Source organism: Diadema antillarum, unplaced genomic scaffold (assembly GCF_040938485.1).
Source record: "Diadema antillarum isolate AM-2024a unplaced genomic scaffold, OU_Dant_1.0 seq00001970_RagTag, whole genome shotgun sequence".
Classification (NCBI taxonomy): Eukaryota; Metazoa; Echinodermata; class Echinoidea; order Diadematoida; family Diadematidae; genus Diadema; species Diadema antillarum.
In genome coordinates this window covers 205,392-228,186 of record NW_027272629.1, presented here as the reverse complement: position 1 = coordinate 228,186, position 22,795 = coordinate 205,392, and the positions used below count along the sequence as shown (strand labels likewise).

The 22,795-nt window shown below is 36.0% G+C and overlaps 1 protein-coding gene across 1 annotated transcript; it reads left to right on the top strand.

Annotated features, from left to right (window-relative positions):
* Positions 1-2,162: 2,162 nt before the first annotated feature.
* Positions 2,163-22,015, top strand: LOC139713451 (villin-1-like; the record flags this gene model as incomplete). Its single annotated transcript, XM_071625179.1, has 10 exons — positions 2,163-2,279; positions 3,106-3,189; positions 3,828-3,889; positions 4,107-4,200; positions 5,926-6,063; positions 9,725-9,790; positions 12,237-12,362; positions 15,185-15,253; positions 16,778-16,885; positions 18,668-22,015. Coding segments are annotated over 10 exons (978 nt in total), but the record flags the coding sequence as incomplete, so codon positions are not given.
* Between the last annotated feature and the right edge of the window lie 780 nt (positions 22,016-22,795).

Sequence of the window (22,795 nt, the reverse complement as noted above, 5' to 3'; positions counted from 1 at the left end):
ACTTCCTCGGCGATCTGAATGTGTACGCTATCTTTCCTCAGCTGCGCTTCGGAAAGATAGCTACATCTAGATCGCCTCGGAAGTGATAGTTTGTCCCATCACCTTCACCAACGTTGATTATTTGCTTACTATCATTGACTTGCAATGGTATATGACAAACAAACAATTTAATAAACAAAGTAGATACGTACTGAGTGTACGTTGAAAAATTAATTTTATACGTTTTTCTCCATGTCCACCTTCCTGGTCTGTGCATCACTTTCTATCGTTCATGGTTGGTTCCTGTTACGTAATACTGTAAAAAGTGGTAATTTTCATGGGCGATGGGAGCTGCTTTTGATGCGCTTGAGTTACGCTTTGCACAATGCTACCCCATCAAAGCTACGAATGTGGCACTTTTAATGCGCTTGTGAGGCGATGGTAATACGCTCTAAAACCACGGCGATCGGTCGCGACCTCGCTACGGAAGTTTTGGACATGTTCAAAACTTCCGTAGCGAAGTCGCCGACCATGGTGATGGTGGCGATCCTCCGCGCTTCTGAACCGCTCAAGATACGATGGAGAAGATTTAAAGCGATCAAGCCACGATCTGCCACGCTTTGCCGATTTTTGATGATCGTAGCGGAATCGCCGTCTAGTGAGATGGGGTGATTATACATGATTTAATAATCAATGTTATTAAATCATACCGATTCACAAGATCATGATGTAAAACACCTAGGAAACTTTAAATAACTTTGAATACTCAGATTACCTAAATTTACAGGATTTTTTGTTGTAGTATGTGCAGGTCAAATTCTTTATTGTATTTCAATTCTCAGAAAGCAACAGCATTTGATCTTATTCAGGATTCCCACATTTTAAGATGAAGACATTTTGACGTTTTTGTTTTGTTTTGTTTTTTAGCCACAAATGATTTCGGTGAAGTGACCTACAAATAAAGGCATTTCTTCAACACGTTGAAGTGCCATGTTATGTAATGTATCATTATTGAAAGAAACAAATAGAATAATGAACTAATAATAAAGAACTTTAATAGGGAAATTCTTCTTTTTGAAAGAACAGTGTGGGGAATATTTGAGAGTTGTAGTGTTCTCTTTTTTAATAAGATGACAGTGTAGTTTTACATGCATGAATAAAGTTGGTAGATTTCAAAGGTCCTGTTTACCTTTGGGAGCAGTGATTTAAAAAATGTTCAAGATTTCACATTTCATGCATATGTGTTTCTATCCCTAACTCACATTTTAGAACAATTTTAAAGCACTAATGCTTGGTTTTTGTTTCATCTGCAAATGGTAAATTATGTCTTTAGCTGATATTGCCATCACCAACATACCAAGGCTTGATGACTGCTAACTGTAACTGCATGTAAAGCATGATGGCTTATGTCATATCAGTGACTGAAAAACCCAAATATAGTAAACAAGAATGCAGAATGCATGTACATGTACTTTGTATATTATATGGAGGATTTGGTGCATGAATATAGTTCCAATGCCTGCAGATACATGTATATATAATTAGCATCTTTATTCATAAATTTGTCAAACACACATATATGTAACATTTTTCCTGATATGTTTGGAACACAGGTTCTGGTAATTACACATAAATACCCAAATACAAGTGCTTATAGAAGCTAGAGCTTTATGCATTGCAGAATGTACATGTCGAATAGGGGGGGGGGGGGGGGGATTCCATTGTGTACATATGTTGCTCTGTTCATTCAAATGCAAAAAAAAAAAAAAAAGCAAACAATACAGAAGTTGTAAATGCAGTTAATTTCTTTTACTTTAAAGGGATTGTACAGTACTGGTTGAGGTAGGGATTCATGTTTTGAACATTTTTAAGTGAGATAATGAAAAGCCTCTTTGAAATGAAAAGCTCTTTGACATCTCATAGAATGGTTTCTGAATACCTCACAAAACATTAAAAGCCAAATCTTCACCTCGACCAGAACTGTACACACCCTTTAATGCTGTACATTTTTATTCAATAAACATCTTATTATTACAAATGACCATTAGAAAAACATTTTGTACGTAAGATTATGTGAATGCTAGATTTCATTAATCATTTGAATCACATTGCTGTTGTGAAGTTGGAAATGAAGAGCCTTGTGGACCATGTATATGTCATGATTTACTTTGGGCTCTTTATGATCAAAGGAAGGGAAAGCAAGTGGCTTTAAGGGAGTGCAGGCAGAGGACTTAAAGACCAAGAGAGTGCGACTCTACCAAGTTAAAGGAACAAACGAATTCAACACGAGGGCAGTTGAAGTAAGTATGGGTTGGATAAAGCAGCAACATCTGTTGCACTTGTATTGATCAACATAAGTCGTCTATCTGAATTAAGGCATGTACACTTTAGTACTAATGTAGATGTCAAATTTGATGTGAATATCCTCATTCCCAATGTCAAATGTAACAACCATTTTTTTCTCGTATTGTAGGATTACCAAGGTAAAGATTCTGTAATGGCATCTACATGTACAGAGATTGAAATTCTGCTAGTATTAATGTGTGTGTGTGTGTATGTCAGAAAATGCTCCTTGACACATTGAATGGGAACAGAGCCTTAACCAGAAGAATAATCAGTGGAGAGGCAAGAAATGCTGAGAAAGATATCTTAATTCTAAAGGACTGTAGTAGGATAAAGTATCATGACTGAACAGACCCATCTGATGAGTTGCTATATGATGGCGTCCACTGTTTTTAGGCTGCTCTGTTTGATGATTTGTTCTATTTTAAACAAATATATTTATCAAGAGGTTCTTTCAGGCAGGTAGAAACCCAAAACCCAATAAAAAACACAGTTGGTACATTACATGTATACCTCAAGGTGTTGCATGGTTTGCTCCACTTTGTGAGGACATGCTCCATCTCCTTCAGGGATGGTTTGTTTTTTGTAAGTGTGTATGTAGGAAGTATAAAACTCTGTACAGAAAGAGACAATATTTCACTTTCTATGACACTTTGTTATTAATAATGTAAAACTCTTGTAGGTGATTCTTATGATATTTTTTTTTTCAAGTAACAATTTGTAAAAATAAAAAAATAAAAACACCATTTGTTCCTTTGCACTGTGGCTGTCATCACTTAACAGGTTCAAGCAACAGCTCAATCGCTCAACTCGAATGACATTTTTGTAGTAAAATCGCCTAAGCACCTCTACATCTGGGCTGGCAAGGTAAGAGTACCAAAGAGATGTGCATTTAAAACATTTGTCTGAAGCTTTAAATGTAGGTAAATTTTGAGAAATTTGCAAGTTTGAAAGAGTGAAAGGTAATAACTGTAACAGTACTGTATACTTAGAGTAATTGCCCACTAAAGATATTTTTGTGAAATGAAAGCTTTCAGTGTACTTAGTGTATGACCGGTACCTTCATCACATCAAATGCCCTGACTGCACATTACTAATATGACACTTATGTATCAACAAATTGCTATGACGTGATTGGAAGAGTGATAGTCATATCTTAAAAAAAAAACAACCAACAACAACTAGAGGCATGCTTGGACCCACAGTTATAAATGCTGAGAAACCCCATGAAAAATTCAGGGAAAGTGATTTTGTTTTAAAAAAAGTTCATGCCAGATGAAAAAGTATTCAACAGATTATCTTTTTTTTTTTCTTTAAAATGTATGGTAATTGAAATCCCGGTTATCTTGTACTTTAATGTTTGCCACATCATCTTTCCATTCTGTACTCTCTCAATGTTCATATTTTTCTGTTATATTTCTGTGGAGTTCGTTTTCCTTCAACATTCTGTGCTTTTTTACCATTTCAAAAGGCACATCTAATATATTAATTTTCTGCCATCCCAGGGGGGCAGTGGTGATGAACGAGAACTTGGAAAGAAAGTTGCCAAGGTGCTTGAACCAAAGAGGTAAGAGTTGATGATAAAAACTGTGAATAAAGAGCAAAGACATGTACATGTAAATGAATGGGGAGCTGTCTGCTATTAAAGCTCCATTTGAATTGGTTGTTACCTACAAGCAATAGATTCAAGAAAGTTGACTGTTTTCTTCTTAAATGCATGTGCACAAAATAAAGAGAAGAGAACACTGATGGACTGATATTGTTTGTCATTTTTGTCTTGGCAGTGCTTACACCCTGGTCCCAGAAGGCAGTGAGCCAGCCGAGTTCTGGGAAGCTCTTGGAGGCAAGCAGGAATATGCATCAAACCCAAAATTACAGGTAGGACTTGGTTTTGCCTGTCAGCAACTATTAACTCTTTATGTGCCATGTTCACACGCCCCACTCAGTCCACGGCGTGCCAACTTCGCATATTCCGCTCAAACGCACTAATCCGCTTAAACCGATCGATAAACCGCCTAATCCCGCGGTACAATGAAAGATTTTCTCGCACTTTTGTTCCTTTTACGTACAGTTTGCATTCTATGTGGTGATTGACTATCAAGCGGTGTTCCCAACTAAATTTGCGTGTAAATTCTAAGTTTCTCTCACAGTTTCATGTGCAAAAGTCATGTCTTTACTGTAATGTAGCAACTGGTCATTAAAAAATAGATAGAAATAGATTTGTCATACAATTTATATCAAAGCAAAGCTTTGCTCACTGTTATGTCCAGCTTAACAGAAATTTGTAGAAGTTATATAGATTGGAAAAACAGAATTCTTTCTCAAAGCATGACTGCCTTCGTGTCTCAGAATAACATGGCACACAGGGGGTTTCCACCATGGCAAATAAAGAGTTAAACCATTTTGCTGCCTGGCACATTACTGCTATGGGGGATATGTTCTACCTTACTGAAGAAATGTCACACGACAGTACTGTAACAACAAGCAGGTGGACTGGGATATGAGGCTTTTTTCGATTCCGTTTGCTTTATGTGATGGCACTAGGTGAGGGCTTCAAAACTTCTACACAGAATTTTGACCTTTGACTTCTTTGACCTTTGACCTTTATTTTTGACCTATATTGTACATTGGCTACAAAATGCTACTCCTTCGCCATTTCTAACCCGATTTCGATTCCGTTTGCTTTATGTGATGGCAATAGGTGAGGGCTTCAAAACTTCTACACAGAATTTTGACCTTTGACTTCTTTGACCTTTGACCTTGATCGTTTTACCTTTATTGTACATTTTGCTACTAAATGCTACTTCCGGTGGGGACATATATTACGCACTGCGTAATTTCTACTTTTTCTTGTTTTTTTTATACTAAGGAAGTATAAAGAAGATCATGCCTTCACACTGAGAAACAGTCCCATTTAAAATATCATTATAGTCGGAGAAATGTCTTAAGCACAAAATTGTAGAAGTGCAGTTTACAATCACGTCAGATATACTTTCACCCACCTGGTTGATATTTTGTTGTTGTATAATTAAGTTTAATCCTGCAGAGACATGAAATACATTTATTTGTAGCTCAAATTTATGGCAGTGCAGGATGGTATTCAAATGCAATGTAAATAGGTATATGCTGATGATGCTTGGAAATACAATAAGTGCTTTACTCTAGTCACATGTCCTACAGTGAATTTCAAAAGTGAAGAAAATCAGTAAGAAACAGATGTGTGGAAAACAAAATAAGTTTTCTTTACTTGTTCGGACATATTTGCCCTATTTCACAAAGTACTTGAACTGTACGTCATATTATGTATTGACAAGTCCAGTGCTATAAAAGCAGTTGCAAAAATAAGCATACCTTACATACATGTACATGTATGTGATTGGAAGTTTGTTGGCACATGCTATTATGTCACATGCAATTACATGTTGATCAAAATTGATACATAATGCATGGATTTGACTTGCCCTCAACATAGTGTAGGCCATTGAGGATGGCTTGTATTATTGAGCACTATATGCACAATGTTTGTTTATTCAATTTCAAGATGTACATTCATTAATTCCTTCTTCAATTATAAAGTTCAAGGATTGTTTGTTTATATTACAGGAGGAAACACTAACAAACCCACCAAGACTGTTCCAGTGCTCTAATGCCTCAGGAAACTTCCGTGTGGAAGAAATCAACAACTTCACTCAACAAGACCTCATTGAGGATGATGTCATGCTTCTTGATACGTACAATGAGGTAATTTTTTTTTTTTTTTTTTTTTTATGTCACGGAAAAGGATAACATACTAGATAGAGCTTGCATGTTATTCATGAGAAAAAAAAAACTCCTCCAATGACCTCAGGGAATATTGAAGAAAACATTGCTATCATGACACTTAAATGCATTGTATGCATTACGTACATATTATTTTCAAGATTCTTCTACTTGTCTACTGTACATTGCACAGATTTGCTCCGGCCTATCTTCAAAATAAAGGGAAATCTTTCTCTGGCCCAGGTATGCTAAATGAAATGTAAATACACTGAAAAGTATTCAGGCAAAATCACCCAATGTTAAAGGTCAGATGTCACTGCACTTATGCTAAGAATCTTGTCTTTAAAAGCTTATACACATAACTTCACTTGTGAAATTGGGTGATTTAATAGCTGAAAATAATGACATTGGGTGCTAATTTGTTCCTGGATTGCTGGGCTGAGAGGTTAAAGCTCAAAGGCCATACAAATATCACCACACTCTAATTTCCACAGAGGAAGTCTGCTTATGATAACATTTTTGTAGAGGATAGAAAGAAATTAGAAATGCAGTCAACTTCTTCTAAGTCAAATCCAGAGGATCTGAGGAAAATCCTCCAACTTATGTGAATTTTTACTTATTCACTAGAATTTACCCGTTCCATACGGGAACCTGGTTTCCCGTGGGGGCAACTGATATACAACGTACGGGAACCTGGTATGCATGTACCAGGTTCCCAACATGAAGACAAGTATGCCTGCATTCTTGGTCTAAATTCATGTTTAGTTATGTTATACTGCCCAGAAAAATGGCTTAGATAAAAGTTTATTCTATCAGCATTTGTTCTCTTTTTCTAGGAAAGCTGCATATATCATAATATTATTTACCTTTTTTCCAATTTAGTTTGCGCTTGTTTTGCTATAAAACTCATATGAACATGTACAATTGTACATAGCGATCAAGGCTGAGCTCAGTTGATTTCTGTGTTCGCTGACCCCCTTCAGTTGCCTCATTTTATATATAACAAAAGAGTCTGTGAGCCCATCAGTGCGAACTCTATTCAGACCTCACACCCGCTCAATATTTTCATTGTTTGATGGCACATTTCGTTGACTGTAGAAAGGGGATACATGTACCACTTGACTGCTTTCGCACAGGTGGATTACAAACCTTACCGTTTTCTGTTGATGGGCAAAAAGAATCACGTTTGGGGGCATTCAAAGCTCCCAGCAAATTACGGGAGGAATGGGTTAACACATGTTCATATTTATCGGGCATAGCATTTTTCTTCAACTTAGCCAATTTTGTTGACTTGTGCAAAGTCGACTTATGCAAGGTTGACTGTAAATCCTCATCAAGGCAGTGAAAGTCAAGATCCAAGTATAAAACTTCTCCTCTATAATACATTATCAGGATTTCACCAGGCTTGATAGGAACCATACTGAAGGAATCATCCTGAAGGGTAGAGAATATAGAGTTATTATACCCCCGCGTACACCAAGTGCAAATGTATAAGGGGGATCAGCATGTGGTCAGGCAGCCGGTCGGGCGGTCCGTTGTAAATCTTGCGTCATGAACTCCTCCTAAAGTTTTGAAGCAATTAAGATGAAACTTAGGGTACATGATGACATTGAGGTGTAGATGTGCAAGACATATATATACACTGGACAGCAAAAGAAAGTACCCACTTCTGTCAAAGGCCACACACAAAAAATTCACCCCCTAGAAATTTTTATATACAATTTTTGTACACAGGTGTGCTACAATGCCCCTTACTTATCACATGCACATAAGCAAGTGAATGTCTTCATAACAAAGAAGAACTTGACATGCACAGCCATCTTGGTCATTGAATCAAAAGTCCCACACAACAGCACTTTTTACCATGCAAAAATGGCCACTGAATGGATAACATTTTTAAAACAACCAATATGTCAATGTGAACACCTGTTTTGTCAAAATGATGTTAAGGAGTGTATTCTGTATTTAAGTGATGCTATCCTTCCTGATTATGCTAATTCTCAGAATAAAATCAGTTAGCTCTTTAGACTTGGACATTACTTTACTCTGGTCTAAGCAAGCTTCCATCAGGAAAATCATGTCACGTCTTGTAAGGCTTGTAAGGCTCATTCTGTTACATTTTTGTGACTTTTGATTCAGTAACCAAGATGCTGTGCATGTCATTTTTTTCTTTGTAATAAAGATAATCACTTGCTATTGGGTATGTGATTACTAATGGATATTGCAGCATACCTGTGTACAATTTTTTTTAAAATTTCTAGGTGGTGAATTTTTGTGTGCAGTCTTTGAAGAAGTGGTTACTTTCTTTTGCTGTCCAGTGTATATATATATATACATTTATATATTTCTCTTTTTTTGTCAGAGGAAGCGATGACATGGTACAGGTGTAACCACAATTTTCCCAAACCTTGGAGCAAACTACTTCCACTGTACTTAAGCAATTTATTTAAAATTTGGTATGTACAGATGTATACTGATCTATAAGTGTAGTCATTCAAGACACTCTTTGTGTGTGTACCCGGCAAGGCATTGCCATGGTAACTGCGTATTTTCTTGAAAATCTTGTGGAGTGAATAACTTAGTCATTTTTGAAGCAATAGAAATCAAATTTGTTGGGGCATTATGGCATTGAGGTGTGGATGTGGAAAACATGTTTTTTTTTGTGTTTGTCAGACAAAGCATTGCCATGGTAACCACAATTTTACTAAAACCTTGTGGAGCAAATGACTTCCACAGTATTTATGCAATTTATTTCAAATTTGGTATGTATAATGACCTAAGGTGAAGTTATGCAAGACACTCTTTGTCTTTGTACCCAACAAAGGCGTTGCCATGGTAACCATACATTTTTGTATCAAACTGAAGCATTTTAGCTATTAAGGTCACATTTGGTGTGTATGAAGATCTATAGGTGTATTTGTGCAAAATGCCCTTTGTGTTTATACCCGACAACCCTGGTTCAATTATTTTTCATAGGAGTCTGAGCTACTGGAGTGGGGGTATTAATCACCTTCAGTGATAGTTCTAGTTCAGAAGGTACATGTGGTCCGGATGAGAGCCTTGGTGCAGGGTTAATAAGGATAGGGACACTGTAAATTTAAGTCATCATCTCTCTATTCTGTAGACAACCTTTATAGGACGAGTATTCAAATAATGACTTAGAACTACCACTTGGCAGTTGCGTAAAAGTTGAATTCATTTTGAAGCTCAGATAAGCGTTAAAGCTCCCTGTGGGTTCTTGTCTTCCGTTAATTTTGAGTGTGCATGCCACATATCATGTCATTCCTACCTGTTGTCCTTGATGTTTTGCATGTTTGGTATGACTTTGCCTTGCCTTGTATGTGTCTGTATTGAGGAATTTTGTAAAGGGGGGTGGCGCAAAAAATATATCTGGTGCCACTTCCGGGTTTAATCAGCTGACAAGCCCCCCCCCCCCCCCAAAAAAAAAAAAAAGGCTTCAGCGCAATTTTCTGGTGCCAATACAGTAAAAAATCAAAGGGGGGCTTTATTCTTTTTTTAAATTTATTTTGTTTAAAGAGAAATTAAAGGGGGCATGTGTCCCCCCCCCCCCCCCCCGATCCGCCACTGTCTATGAAATGAATTGAGTAAATTAACCAATAATATGTTTTTTTGCCTCTCCAAGCTCTACATCTGGATTGGCCAAGGTGCAAATGATGAAGAGAAGAAGCAAGTCCTAACCACAGCAACGGTATGAAATTAAGACTTTGTCTCCTTTGCTGGCAACAAGATTTTTCTTGTGCACTTGAATGTGATGAATTCATAGAAATGCATTATATGTACCTACTTTTCCATAAACAAAAGATAGCTGTACATTAGCTCAATGGGAGGTTACTGTTGTATAATACAAATGTATATATTAAATGTAATTGGTATGAGGCTATAGTCAATGCCAATATCCCAAGACTTTTGCGGCTATAATTATACCTCTCAGAATGTTTGATACACACTGACTGTCAGTGTGTGTAAATATTCTAACCAGTCAAGTCCTCAGACTTGACCAAACATTGGTTAAAGAGATGGTATAGTACTGGTTGAGATGAGGATTCAGCTTTTAACTTTTTGCGAGATACTTAGAAACCACTTGTTAACCGAATGTTAAAGAGCATACAATTCTAAAGGAATTCAAAGTTCATTTGATGAAAATCAGGTTTGAAATGGCTGAGATATCTAGAAACAAAGTAAAACAAAGCGATTCTAATAAAAGGTGGGTCCCACCTTTTATTAAGATCGCTTTGTTTTGGATATCTCAGCTATTTCAAATCTAATTTTTCTCAAATAAACTTTGAATTCCTCTTAGAATTATATGTGACCCGCTACAACAATAGGATCTGAAAGTTGGGGGAGGTCGATTTTCCAAAAATGACATGACATTATTCCCTTACTCTTCCACTTTCATTTCATATATAATACGGCTTATAAAACTACTCGGTTGTGGAGATATCAATGATTTTATCAGAGCATGTCAAATGGTTTTTAGGAAATCAGCATTTCGAGTAAACTGCCTTCAAAGTTTTCCTTCCGACGCAGTCTTGATTAGGGGAGGCAAGGCAGTTTTCACCTCTTGACAATAGAAGGTATGCTCATAGCAACCTTCGCGATGTTCATTCAAGCTTAGCGCCAGCAGTCTGTGCATGACCAATCAGTAATCAGGATGCCACACACTGACCAATGAGATCACTCCCTCGTTGCTAGGGGTGGAGTCTATCTGCGGCACTATATCCAAATCTTCAGACACGTTTCTATTCCGAAGAAAGTCTTCATATTGTGGCCCAGAAAACTGATAATTTCTTGCCTTTCCTTTGATCATTTAGCTTCAAAATTTCGGCAGATGGTAGATGATACATAAGACTACAAAATTATGCCAAAATCAGAAATCTGATGATTTTGACCAGTTTTGATGATGTGATTTCAAACCTGATTTTCTCGGCTCAGCTGTCAGCGACTTTTAGATCCTTTTGTTGTGGTGGGTCACATATGCTCTTTCATATTTCACAAGAGGTTTCTGATTTTCTAAAAAAGAATCGTGATAAAAAAAATGTTGGAAACCTGAAGCCCTATCTCAACCAAAACTGTACCATCCCTGAAGTTGCTGCAGTTTCCTGTCAATTATTGAAAATATGTCCTTTAACTTCGATATTCATACTTCCTGTGATTAGCCCAAGGAGTCTACACATCACTCTACCATTCTTTATAACACTGTGTTTACAATGAAATGGCATCAGTGGAGACACTTTTTTAGTTATTTTCATGGGCTCCAGAGTGTGTGAAATGTAGGCAAGAGTTCAATTGTCTGTGTATCGAATAAAGGTTGATCCATTTTCCTGCTCCATCACCTGCAGAAATAGGTCTACCCAGGATTTTTTCAAGGGGGTTGTTAAGTTTGAGGTATGGAGGCACTGCAGCAGTAGCCACCCCCATCCAAGCAGAGAAAAAATGATAACTGTAAAAGTGGAAATTTTCGCGGTGTTGAAATTTTCGCGCATTTCGCGCAACCAGAAACTAGCGAAAATAAAAGCCCGCGAATATTTTTGCTTGCCATATGTTCCTGTGCGTGCCGTCTTGATTCCGCGGAATTAAAAACACGCGAAACTCTTCTGACCCGGCAAATCGCGAAAAATGAGTCGCGCGAAAATATCCACTTCTACAGTACTGTAAAACACAATATATTCGCGGCATGAAAATTTAGCGAATTGGAGCCGATGGCGTTTCTCGCGGCATGAAATTTTTGCGAATTGCCACTGGTGTAAAATGCATATTGTGTAGGCAAGAACTTTCATGTGCATTTTAATTTCGCAGATGTTGCCACTCGCGAAATTCGCGAAATCAAAATGCACGCGAACATTCCTCGTTTTACAGTATTTGTGCATATGGTACACATATGCCAGCAGAACACCAAAGCAATTGAATAGTACGTAAATAATTGTGTTTTAGGAAAATCATTGAATTAGATTTTAATCAAATACTAAAGGCTTGCGTGGTATTAGTAGATAGGCAAGTTTTGTTCTGTTTATTTTTTTCCAGATATATTTTGTGTATCACTGTTTGAGTAATAGTACAGCCAATAACATTGCAACTCCGTGGAGGTAAGAGGACAGTATGGTGTACTAATGGCTCATTTTTAATGTGTTCCACAGGAATACCTGAAAACAGACCCAAGTGGCCGTGACCTAACGTCCACACAACTCATCAGGGTCAAGCAAAGTTATGAACCACTGACCTTCACTGGTTGGTTCATGGCATGGGACCACAGCTACTTTCAGGTCAGATATATACCTTTCCCAAGATGTCTTCATTTATAAATTGATTTCCCTTTTGTCTTTGCTCTTTGTAGCTCCAAATACTGCTTTACTCATACAGTTATTGAATTGTTATAAAATTACCTTCTGTATGATGGCAAAACAGAAATAAAATTGTAAAAATTTTTATTTTGAAATGTAATTGATGTAGGGTTAAAGTGAAAGACACTGTACTTCTGCCAAAAAGATTATTTCTAGTCATATCTCTAGCAAGGAGTGTCCAACTGTGATGTAAATTGATGGACAGGTCAAAAGTACATTAACTCAGAAGCATGTCAGTGTGATTACTGATCGAACCACTTTTATTACAGTCAATTGGAACATTACAATTGTAGGTGTATTGCGCTTAAGTTTTAAGCAAAAAGATGAACTAACAAACAAGCAAAAGTGGTGAATATAAAAAGTGTTTTATGCTGAGTCTGGTGCAAATGATAACAATGTTGATATTTACCGTGTCCTGTAAAACTGTCACAAATAATAAAATATCAGATTTGACATCAATTATGAAATTTCATTCCTGTTGTCATGTATGCTGTGTATTCTTTTTCTGCAACCTGACCTGGTCCAATTCATTTTTGTTTTGTTGTATTGCGATATGAATGTATCATATACATTTTAGAATGTGTGTAATATTTGATTATTAATGATAATTATTGCCATTGTAAGTTGATAAATGATCTCTATGAATCATGGAAGCCATGACCTGAGTGTCTCTTCTTTGTCCTTTGTTCTAATCTGGTATGCCTAATGTTTACCTACATGTACTTCTTTGTGTATGTCCTGCTGCTCTTGGCTTGTTTTCATTTTTGGGAGGGGCAATTTTACTAATGTGCAAGTGGTTTCACAGAGAGGACGCGTAAGTGCAAAAAATAAACTTCAGTTTGATATACAACATGGGAAGTTGTGGAACCCACCAGCCATACTCATGAAAGGTACTCAAGGGTAGTATGGATTAGCACCTTGGTGTACTTTGTGTCCTGGACATTTATTAGTCACATACATGCTGCAAAGATGTGATTTTCCATTCTGTTTATCATTTTCTGATTTTTTTATGTGTAGTTGTTAAAGCTACTGGACATGGTTATATTTCTCTGTTGATTGAAAAGGTATATAGTATATAAGGTAAATAAATATTGGTAGAAACAAAGACTGGGTGGAATGTGTTTACATATTGTAGAAGTGGGATAGAAACACTTTTTCCTCTAGAGGTGCTATGCATAGGACCTTGATTGTGTGTTATAAATTGACAGTCATTTGATTGATTGAAAGAACGATATTCATACAGAATCTTTTTTTAGTTTTTTTCTTTTTTTTTACACCTAGAAATTTGCAGGTAGTGTTTTATGTAATTTTCATGGACTACAGGGGTCACTTCCTTGTAACTTGTTTTATTATCTTTTAGTGCCTTCCCTTCTGAGCTTAAATAAGGTTTAGAAAATGCATGGTATGACTCTCAAGATAATCAGTTTTCTTCAAGGCCCCACACTTATAAGGAACAAAATAATCAGCGGATTTGTTCATGACAAAATTGTGTACTTCATGACTATACCAGTGAAAAAGAATGAGTCTGCATCTTTCTCAAGGTAGTTGACAAAATAGAAGCAAGGATGTAATATAAATGATTCCCCTATTCTCAATTTCCAGTATACTTTTATAGAGCATTTGATATTAATGTCAGATGAATGCATATGTTGTGTGCAATAACAGACCATTAAACAGCAATAAAGGGAAAATTGCTTTAAAAATAATGCATTAAGGTTCATTGTGGTTAACTCACTTGAAGTACTACCATTTGGTGAAACAGTTTCATTTGAAGGACTTACTTCCCAGATTTCTACTCACTGTTTTTTGTTTTGTTTTTTATTTTGTTTGTTTTTTGTTTTCTACATGTAGACATTCATAATCAGACACTTGATAGAATATGATAAGAAACTTACCCTTCATTTGAGAGGTGGTGATTAGTATTTGGAAAGGTTTTGATATTGTGAGAACACATTGCATGTTTTAATTGTTGTTTATGATTTGCCACTGATCATTTCTCATAAACTTTCTTTTGTGTACATTGATTTGTTTTGACACATTTTTCTTTCACACATTGATTGAGTTTGTGTTATCTACAGCGTGACATTATGACCAGACTTTTGATTCCTTCTCTTTACAATTCATCTAAAAGTTTGTCTCTGTGATCTTATTCTGATTCATAGAAATTACAAAAAAAAAGGAATTTTGTTGGACCTGAATATGAAATAATGAAGCTGTTGTGACTTATGATGCATGATCATTCTGTATATCCTAATAATACCAACTATCACAATATTCTGGTAGAAATTTGTATGTCAAGATTTTCACATCTTTGTATTTCAGAGCTGGAAGAATGAAAGGCAATGTGCAGAGTTATAGATCAGATCAGATTCCAGTCTATCAGATGCATTTTCTCTTGATAACTATACCTACATAGTATGGTCATTCAAAAACATATCCTGAATATCACAGCTTTTAGCAGTACACAGAGAATTTAGAAGTTTTAGAAGCCACCAACATTACACAAAAATCATGTGTGCGCAGTTAATGATAACACCACCCCCAGTGAACATACATTTTAGTTAGATGTGCCGTCTCTGGATAAGTATCCCAGAAGTGGATGTAGAATGCAGTCTGACAGCTCCAGATATTGAATTTGCAGGATGTAACTCATCATATAATCAATTTTGTTTGTTTTTATTGTGAATTTGCTGAGTAGTCTAATGGCATTTTATGTTCTACGTATAACACATTATCTCATTCAGAACATACAAACAGAAGAGCAGATGAGACAAGAGATGGCCAAGCAGAATGCGGCTGTTGTCATTGATCTGGTGAGAGTCAGGACATTTTCCTGCAGTTTTCCTGTCTTCACTTGTCAATGCTATAACATATGATTCACATGAGGTGTACATTTGTTGATATTTAATGCAAAAGTTAATGTTTGTGTTATGATTATTTTAAGATGGAATAATTGTTTATTCAGTTCTGTAAAATGCTGGTATGGTTTCCTCCTACAGTCCTACTGAAGCCCATTTTTGCTGATAAGTAGAATAATTTAGCCATTTGATTTACTGGTCATTTTTTTATGCCTCCGCCACGAAGTGTCGCCGGAGGCATTACATACGTTTTCGGGTTGTGAGTCCATCCGTCCTGCCGTCCGTAATCAATTTTGTGGACAGCGTAACTCAAAAACTGTTTTAGTTATCGTTATGTAACTTGGCATGTATATGTATGAGTAGACGAAGTTGTTCCTATCAACTTTTGAGTGCACATGCTCAAGGTACAAAGGTCAAAAGGTCAAGGTCGAATGCTCAAAATTTCACTTTTTCCCCCATATCTATGCAATGCCCAAAGGTATTTTCTTGAAACTTAGTGTATACATATACTACCAAATAAAGATTCTCCAGAGAGAGTTTTGGGTCATGAAGTCAAAGGTCGAGTGAAAATGTTAAAATTTCACTGTTTTCTCCATATCTCGCAAATAGTTCAAGATGTCTTCATAGAACTTAGTACATAAGCATGTACTGACTGGCAGTGATTATCTAGGGAATTTGGAAGTCAAGGGTCAAAGGTCAAGGTCAACTCCTCAAAATTTCACTATTTCCCTCATATTTATGCAATGCCTAAAGAATTTTTCTTGAAACTTAATGTATACATGTATTACCCAATAGAGATTCTCTGGGAAGTTTCTTGCCCAAAGGTCAGAGGTCAAGTGAAAGTGCTAAATTTCACTTCTTCCTCCATATCTCAAAAGTGACTCAAGGTATCATGAAACTTAGTAATATTTATGCGTGTTCCTCCTGACAGTGATTCTCTTGGGAATTTTAGGGTCATAGGGTCAAAGGCCAGGTGAAAATGCTAACATTTTGCTATTTAATACCAAAAGTATACTTTTTTTCCATGCCCTGAAAATTACTCAATGTACAAACTTATAAATTAGGGTCAAAAGTCAAGTAAAAATCATCAAATCCCCAAATACCTGCACTCTAACCCTAGCCATTCATCCAATCAAATCTAGTTCAAGGAAAGTGAACATTCAACACATTTTTGACAAACCTGTCATTTTAATATGTCAATAAAACTGTCATCACACATTGTCGAGACATTGTACTATAGACCTATTAGAACCATGCATTATGGCGGAGTATACCAGTCACCATAGCGACATTTCTAGTTTTATAGTACTTCTTTGATTTTCCCTCTTTACTGCTAGGGTGTAAACATTTTATCTGATCCACTCTTACATTGAATGTCATATCCTGATGAAGTATGCTGGAATATGAAAATTTACAGCAAGGGAAAATATGTTACGCTTTGTGTTACCATATTTTCTTCTGTTTACATTCAATAACTAGAAAGCAGCAGAAGAGGTGGAGGACAGTTTTGAGAACTGTGCCAAGTTCTCCCTTGATGAGCTGAAGGCTAAAGAGTTACCAGAGGCTGTCAACTCATCAAAACGAGAGGTATATGACACATGTTTCCATTGCAAACCCATTGCAAAGTGTTAAAATGATATAGATTTTTGCCCTTTGGAGCCAGTCATGAGCATGACAAGGGCCTGTGTACCGGTATTTATTCACAAGCCTGTAAATGAACAGTTTGGTACATCAATGGAACATAGTCAAGTTTTATGTGCAAGTCAGTGTCAAAAAAATAATAATGTATGCAATAGATGATATTGCCTTCGTGCATACTACCAGTGAAACATGCGCCTTTCATTCAGTTTCTCAAACACTATGTTGTTTTATTCTATCTGCACATTGCTTTGCTGACTAGACTTAGATCTACATGTAACTTGTTTTGTGTATACATGCATCATGCACAAGTTATAGCAGAGCATCAACCCAGCAAATGATTGCATAAATGTTGTCCATTTCTGGAATTCATAAGAATTTGGGGGATAAAAATATTCTAATACACAAATTGTACTTATGAGACAGTGGAGTATTCATATAACAAAAAGGGAAAAAAAAACCAAACTTTTATGTCTCAATATGTTTGCCATGTAAAGGGGCATTCCAGACGATTTTCATAATTTCACATCATGTAGTACATAAATCGACAGCTCAATGTATTATAGATTTGTGGAATTTATTGTGGTCCTTGAGCAGAAATACCAATAAACTGCAAATCATAAACAAATTACACTGAACAGTGTTGAGGACAACAGAGCCTCACATACCTTTGGTACATGTATTTCAGAAATGTGGCAGTGTATTTCCATCACAATACCGCTTGCTCAATAGGCGTTTTCACATCAGCCCGATAAAAACCCAAGCTCGAGATATTTTTTGCGATTGCGAATTAGAGCGCTATTTCATTTCTTATTCACATCAGCCCGAAGAGAATTAGCCCAAAATTTTTTTCGAGCTAATTCGACAGCTGAGTATGTGCAAACAGCATCAGTAATGTGTGTGCCCTCTCAAAAATTCCTCATAATTAGTGTGCAGTTTGCCTCGATCGATCGGGTCACACACGCTAGGCATGATTTGATGCATCGTGCTAATTTCTCTAGTCGTGTTCACATTATCAAATAGCGCGCTACTATCCCGCTATTTCACAAATTTCCCGAGTTGGACTCGAGAAATTTTCTCGATCAGAGTGATACAATTAGCGCGCTAATTTGTGTTCACATTATCAAATACCGCGCTATTTGGTGTTCAGGTTAATTTCCCAAGTCAGAAAATAGCGTGCTATTTGGAAACATCGGGCTGATGTGAAAACGCCTAATGAGTTCATCTGTGAAGAATCTATGCATGCCTTCTTCTTTTGTTCTGCTTCCTTGAGCCCAAACTCATGCATTCTTATGGTGAGGCTGCCATGTCGTCATCCTTGTTCACTGCAATTTGTTATAAATTTTGAAAACATTCTCATTCGTCATCCCAGTCACTATAAATTCTGAAACGCTGTACTCAGTTTAACTAATTTATAGTTTTTCAGATGTAAAAGTCTGAAAATCATCTGGAGGTCCCCTGTAAGACTGGATTATAACTAAATGAATAAAATCAGTTAAGAAATAACATGCAAGTAATGTTACCACACATTTCTAACATTGTTTATATTTCATGATACAAGAAGTATCTTACCCATTGTAGTCATGCTTTTACTCAGCAAACAACAAAATGAATGTAACATGGGACACAGTCTTTTTGGGAAAAGGTGAATGTCACCCATTTCATAGCAACTTACCTGAATGAATTACGATGTTTTTGATTGTCTTGTTTTCTTTATTTCATTTCTTTCAGAAACACCTGTCAACTGCAGACTTTGAGAAGTTCTTTGGAATGTCTTACGAGAAATACACAACAATTCCAAAGTGGAAACAAGATAATCTGAAGAAGAAGGTTGGCCTTTTCTAAGAAGACCTCAACGACAGTCAAATATTGTTTGTGATGGTAGTTCATGCTATTTAGTCTTAGTGTGATTTTTTGATAGCATATCCAAGTTTTCATTAATTGGAGTTTTTCTTATGTCTGTCATCCCACCTCATAGTCGTCATTGTACATTCACCTGGTACATATTAGGTTTGAGGTTTTGTAGAATAGTATGAGCATTTCAGATATATTAGATACATTAAACAAATATTAAAACATGCATTATTGTTCTCTTTTTTTTTAGGTATTTGAATTAAAACAATATCCCATGACAAGTTACCTAGATACACAGAACTCATGCTTCAAGAGTATCATTTCAAAAAGATAGAATTCACTACTGACATCAACTTTTCTTGGTTTGTGAACATTTTGTATTAAAACCAGCAAAGCCTTACCAACAATACACCTTGACGTTTTATTGCTTCACGCTATCAAATAGATCATGCCTAACTTTTCTACACAACCATGTCTTTTCTGTAGTCTTGATATGTACTGTCTTTCAAACTGGATGATGTCACACCTGAGGTTATATGATTACATCCTACAAATATGTCACTCAATTATAAATCTTGCAATCAGAGAAAGTTGGTGTTTGTCTGTGCAAGCAACATTTTAACATTTTAAATGAAGGCAGAATTTGTTATTTTGTTTAAATTATTTGTGTAACTAGTGTGTATAGGTTTGTTATGTTTTTGCTGTTTTCCTCAATGCTTTGAAGATGGGACAATAGCTGCCCATTTGTGTTTGCAGAGATTTTGGATTTGTTTTTCTCTGATGAAGGCGATGGTCATTTTGCCACTTCTGAGTATTTGTGACCCTGCCTCACAAAACCAACAAAAAGTCGCCAGAGATGGATTTTTAGTTAAGAGCAGATTCTAAAAGAGCAGACTTTCAGCTTTAAAGTGATGTATTACTCAATAAAAATGGACTTTCCTAACCTATCTAATTATCAGAAAAGTATGAACTGAGAAAAGAGGCTCTGAAGTACAGGGTCTATTCAAGCACTGTAATCTTTACCAAGCTGTGCTAGCTGTGCAATGAATGGAACAAAAGACAGCATGTAAACCACTGGAGCAACAACAACGAAGGGATTATCAGATTAAGCTGAAATTGGACATGCTTTATTAATGCATTTTGTCCATGATTTATGCCAACTTTCAAAGCAATAGCACCATCCTTTCTAAAGTTAGTAGAGTTGAAAGTGAAGAGTTTGTATAGAGTTTTTGAGAAATGAAAAGGGGACTCTATAAGACACACATAATCACACTATTCCACAAAAAAGTGTTCAAGAAAATCTGCTAAAAACAATTTTCTGTTCATTTTATGATCCCAAAATTCAACTTAAGTAGAAGAAAACTTGCTCTTTCAGAAAATATGAAAAACTCAAGATTGGCTACTAGTATGTTGACCCATTTCACCTATTTTCAGTCCTCACACAAAATCAGTGCATGCAGCTTTTTGTTGTTTTTGTGATGCACGGTCACATTTGATAGTCTTGTAGATGAACAGCAGAGTGACTCATTCACACAACTTAATCAATATAAAGATCTTGCAGAATTTGTCACAAATTTTGCTCGTGATATGTAACTGTTCATGAAAGAGGTCTTTTTGGTGGTTACGCCTTCTTTGCCATAGCTTTCCTCCATTGGAAAGACAACATGTTATATGCAGACCTCATGGTATGATGGCCAGATGAGATGCATTTCAGATTGATTTTTTACTTTTTCATCTTCATCATTTTATTATATTAAAAGAAAGACATTGGAAATCTTGGAATAGATGGAGATTTTTTTTTAAAATTCAGATCTGTAGCATCTTGAAGGCAAGATCTTCAACAGTGTTGAAGAAAGATAAGAATGACCCCAATCTTTTCATTCAGAAAGTTTTTCTAATGTGTATCCTGTCAATATATCGTAGAATTTGTTTCTTTTATCATATATTTTTGCTTCATTAAAACTGGTAAAAGAAACCCTAGGCTGTGTATGAGATGGTATATGATGCCAGTGGTGCATCCTACCAGTAACTTCTATGGATGAATCAAAATGGCATATGAATCGACACTGCTTACATATTGAAGTCTTTCTACCATTTAAAGGGAAGGGGTTTGTGAATGCAACGGAAAAGAAGATACATAATAACCTTAATACAAAGGAATATATATATATTATATAATATATGATAAAGTATGCAGAGGTGTATATGTGATACGGATATAAACACATTTACAATACATGCAATTCATTGTCTATCTACTTTGTGGGATGACGTATCATCGATCTATATATATATTTTTTGGATGATACACATAAACACCTTTGATATGCGTGTTTTAAATATTATCAAAATAAAGAAATTACGTAATGTTCATCCTTAGAGAGGGGGTATCATTGTGTTTCACTAACCCTCTATATAGAATATGAAATACACACATTAGCTCTGTGTATCATGTAATCATCAAAATTCAAATGTAAGTGTAATGCGTATGTTATCTGTGGACCATACAGGACTACGTAGAATTATCTGTTGTCAGCCATTTTTTAAAAGTGGACCTTTGATACAAAATTCAAGCATTATTCATAATGAAAAGATAATTCTAGTTAAGGAGATGCATGTCTGTTTCAATTGAAAGAAATATTATTTCAATATGTAAGGTATCAATTTTTATGATGTGAATATCACCTCACATCTTGTGTAGCTTACTGGCTACACATCTTAAGTGTATATGAATAATCTACAAGTCCTACGTTTAGTGCAATTAAGGACTTTCCATTCAATTATGACTAATGAAATGTCTGTGTAATAAATTTTTACATTTAACTTGATATGTTAGGGCCTGATACCCCATTATGTAAACAAGTATTAGTCCACAAGTACCACACTCACTCAGTGATAGTCCTCATTCTTCAAGTTGAATCATGATAGATTTGATCATGCTCACAAAGAACACAAGCACCGAACTATAAACTCTGTGTAGTTTGTAATAATTAAATCATGTTGTTTCTATAAAAATTTAGATTTTTGTTTATTAGTTTTGGCTAAATTTTTGACAAGGGTGCCTTACATAACATCACAAGTAGTTGAAAAATAAATTGCATGTTATGAGAGCTTCAGAATAAGCTGTCAAGTCAACACAATTGAGATAGCATACTCAGAACTGTAATTGAAATGTTGGTATGGAAATAAAGTCACATGCAGGTTAGAATATGATGTGTAACTGTGTCGTTTTAGGGCCATTGCTTGAATTGAAAAGAGAGTGTGTGTACACTATGTGTGGGTGAAGTGAACAAGTTAATGTGTGGGGCTTCAAAAGTCTTAACTACAATGTACTCTTTAGTTTACATAAGCCAAGGGCATAGCCAAGGACAGGCTCAAGTAAGCCATTACATATCATTGCTATTCATTCATGTTGTTTGTGTGGCAGGAATCTGTCTTGGATATAGAGAGTACATTGTAGATACTGTTAGGAGTATTACAGAGTAAAAGATATTCATGATAGTGGCAGTGATGGCCTTAATAGTCTATCCAAGGGAGGGGGGGAGGTTACAAGTTTGTTCCTTAATGCATTTCTCAAATGAAGGATGCCAAGTACTGGTAGTAGATATCTTTTCAAGGTCAAGTAAGACCTAAAATATGGTGTCATTAAGGTCTTACTTTTGGTCTCTATGGTATCATGCCGGTACCTACAGAATAAAGATTGAAGCCCAATGAAATTCTTAACAAGTCTGAAATGGGTTATACATGTATAAAAACTAAGCTATCATTATTACAATTAAAGATAACACACTTAATTAGCATCATCTTCCTCTTTGTAATCATCAGATCGGACCAAACATGGAGTAGAAAATGATTTAATTTCAGAGGCAACTCAAAGGCCAAAAAGGTTACATATGGGCGTGTGCGTTCATGTGTGCGTTCACGCGTGCACTCGCACACTCACACACACTTTTTTTCTGTTTTTCAATAATCTCTTTGATTTCTGTAATTTCACATGACAAAACA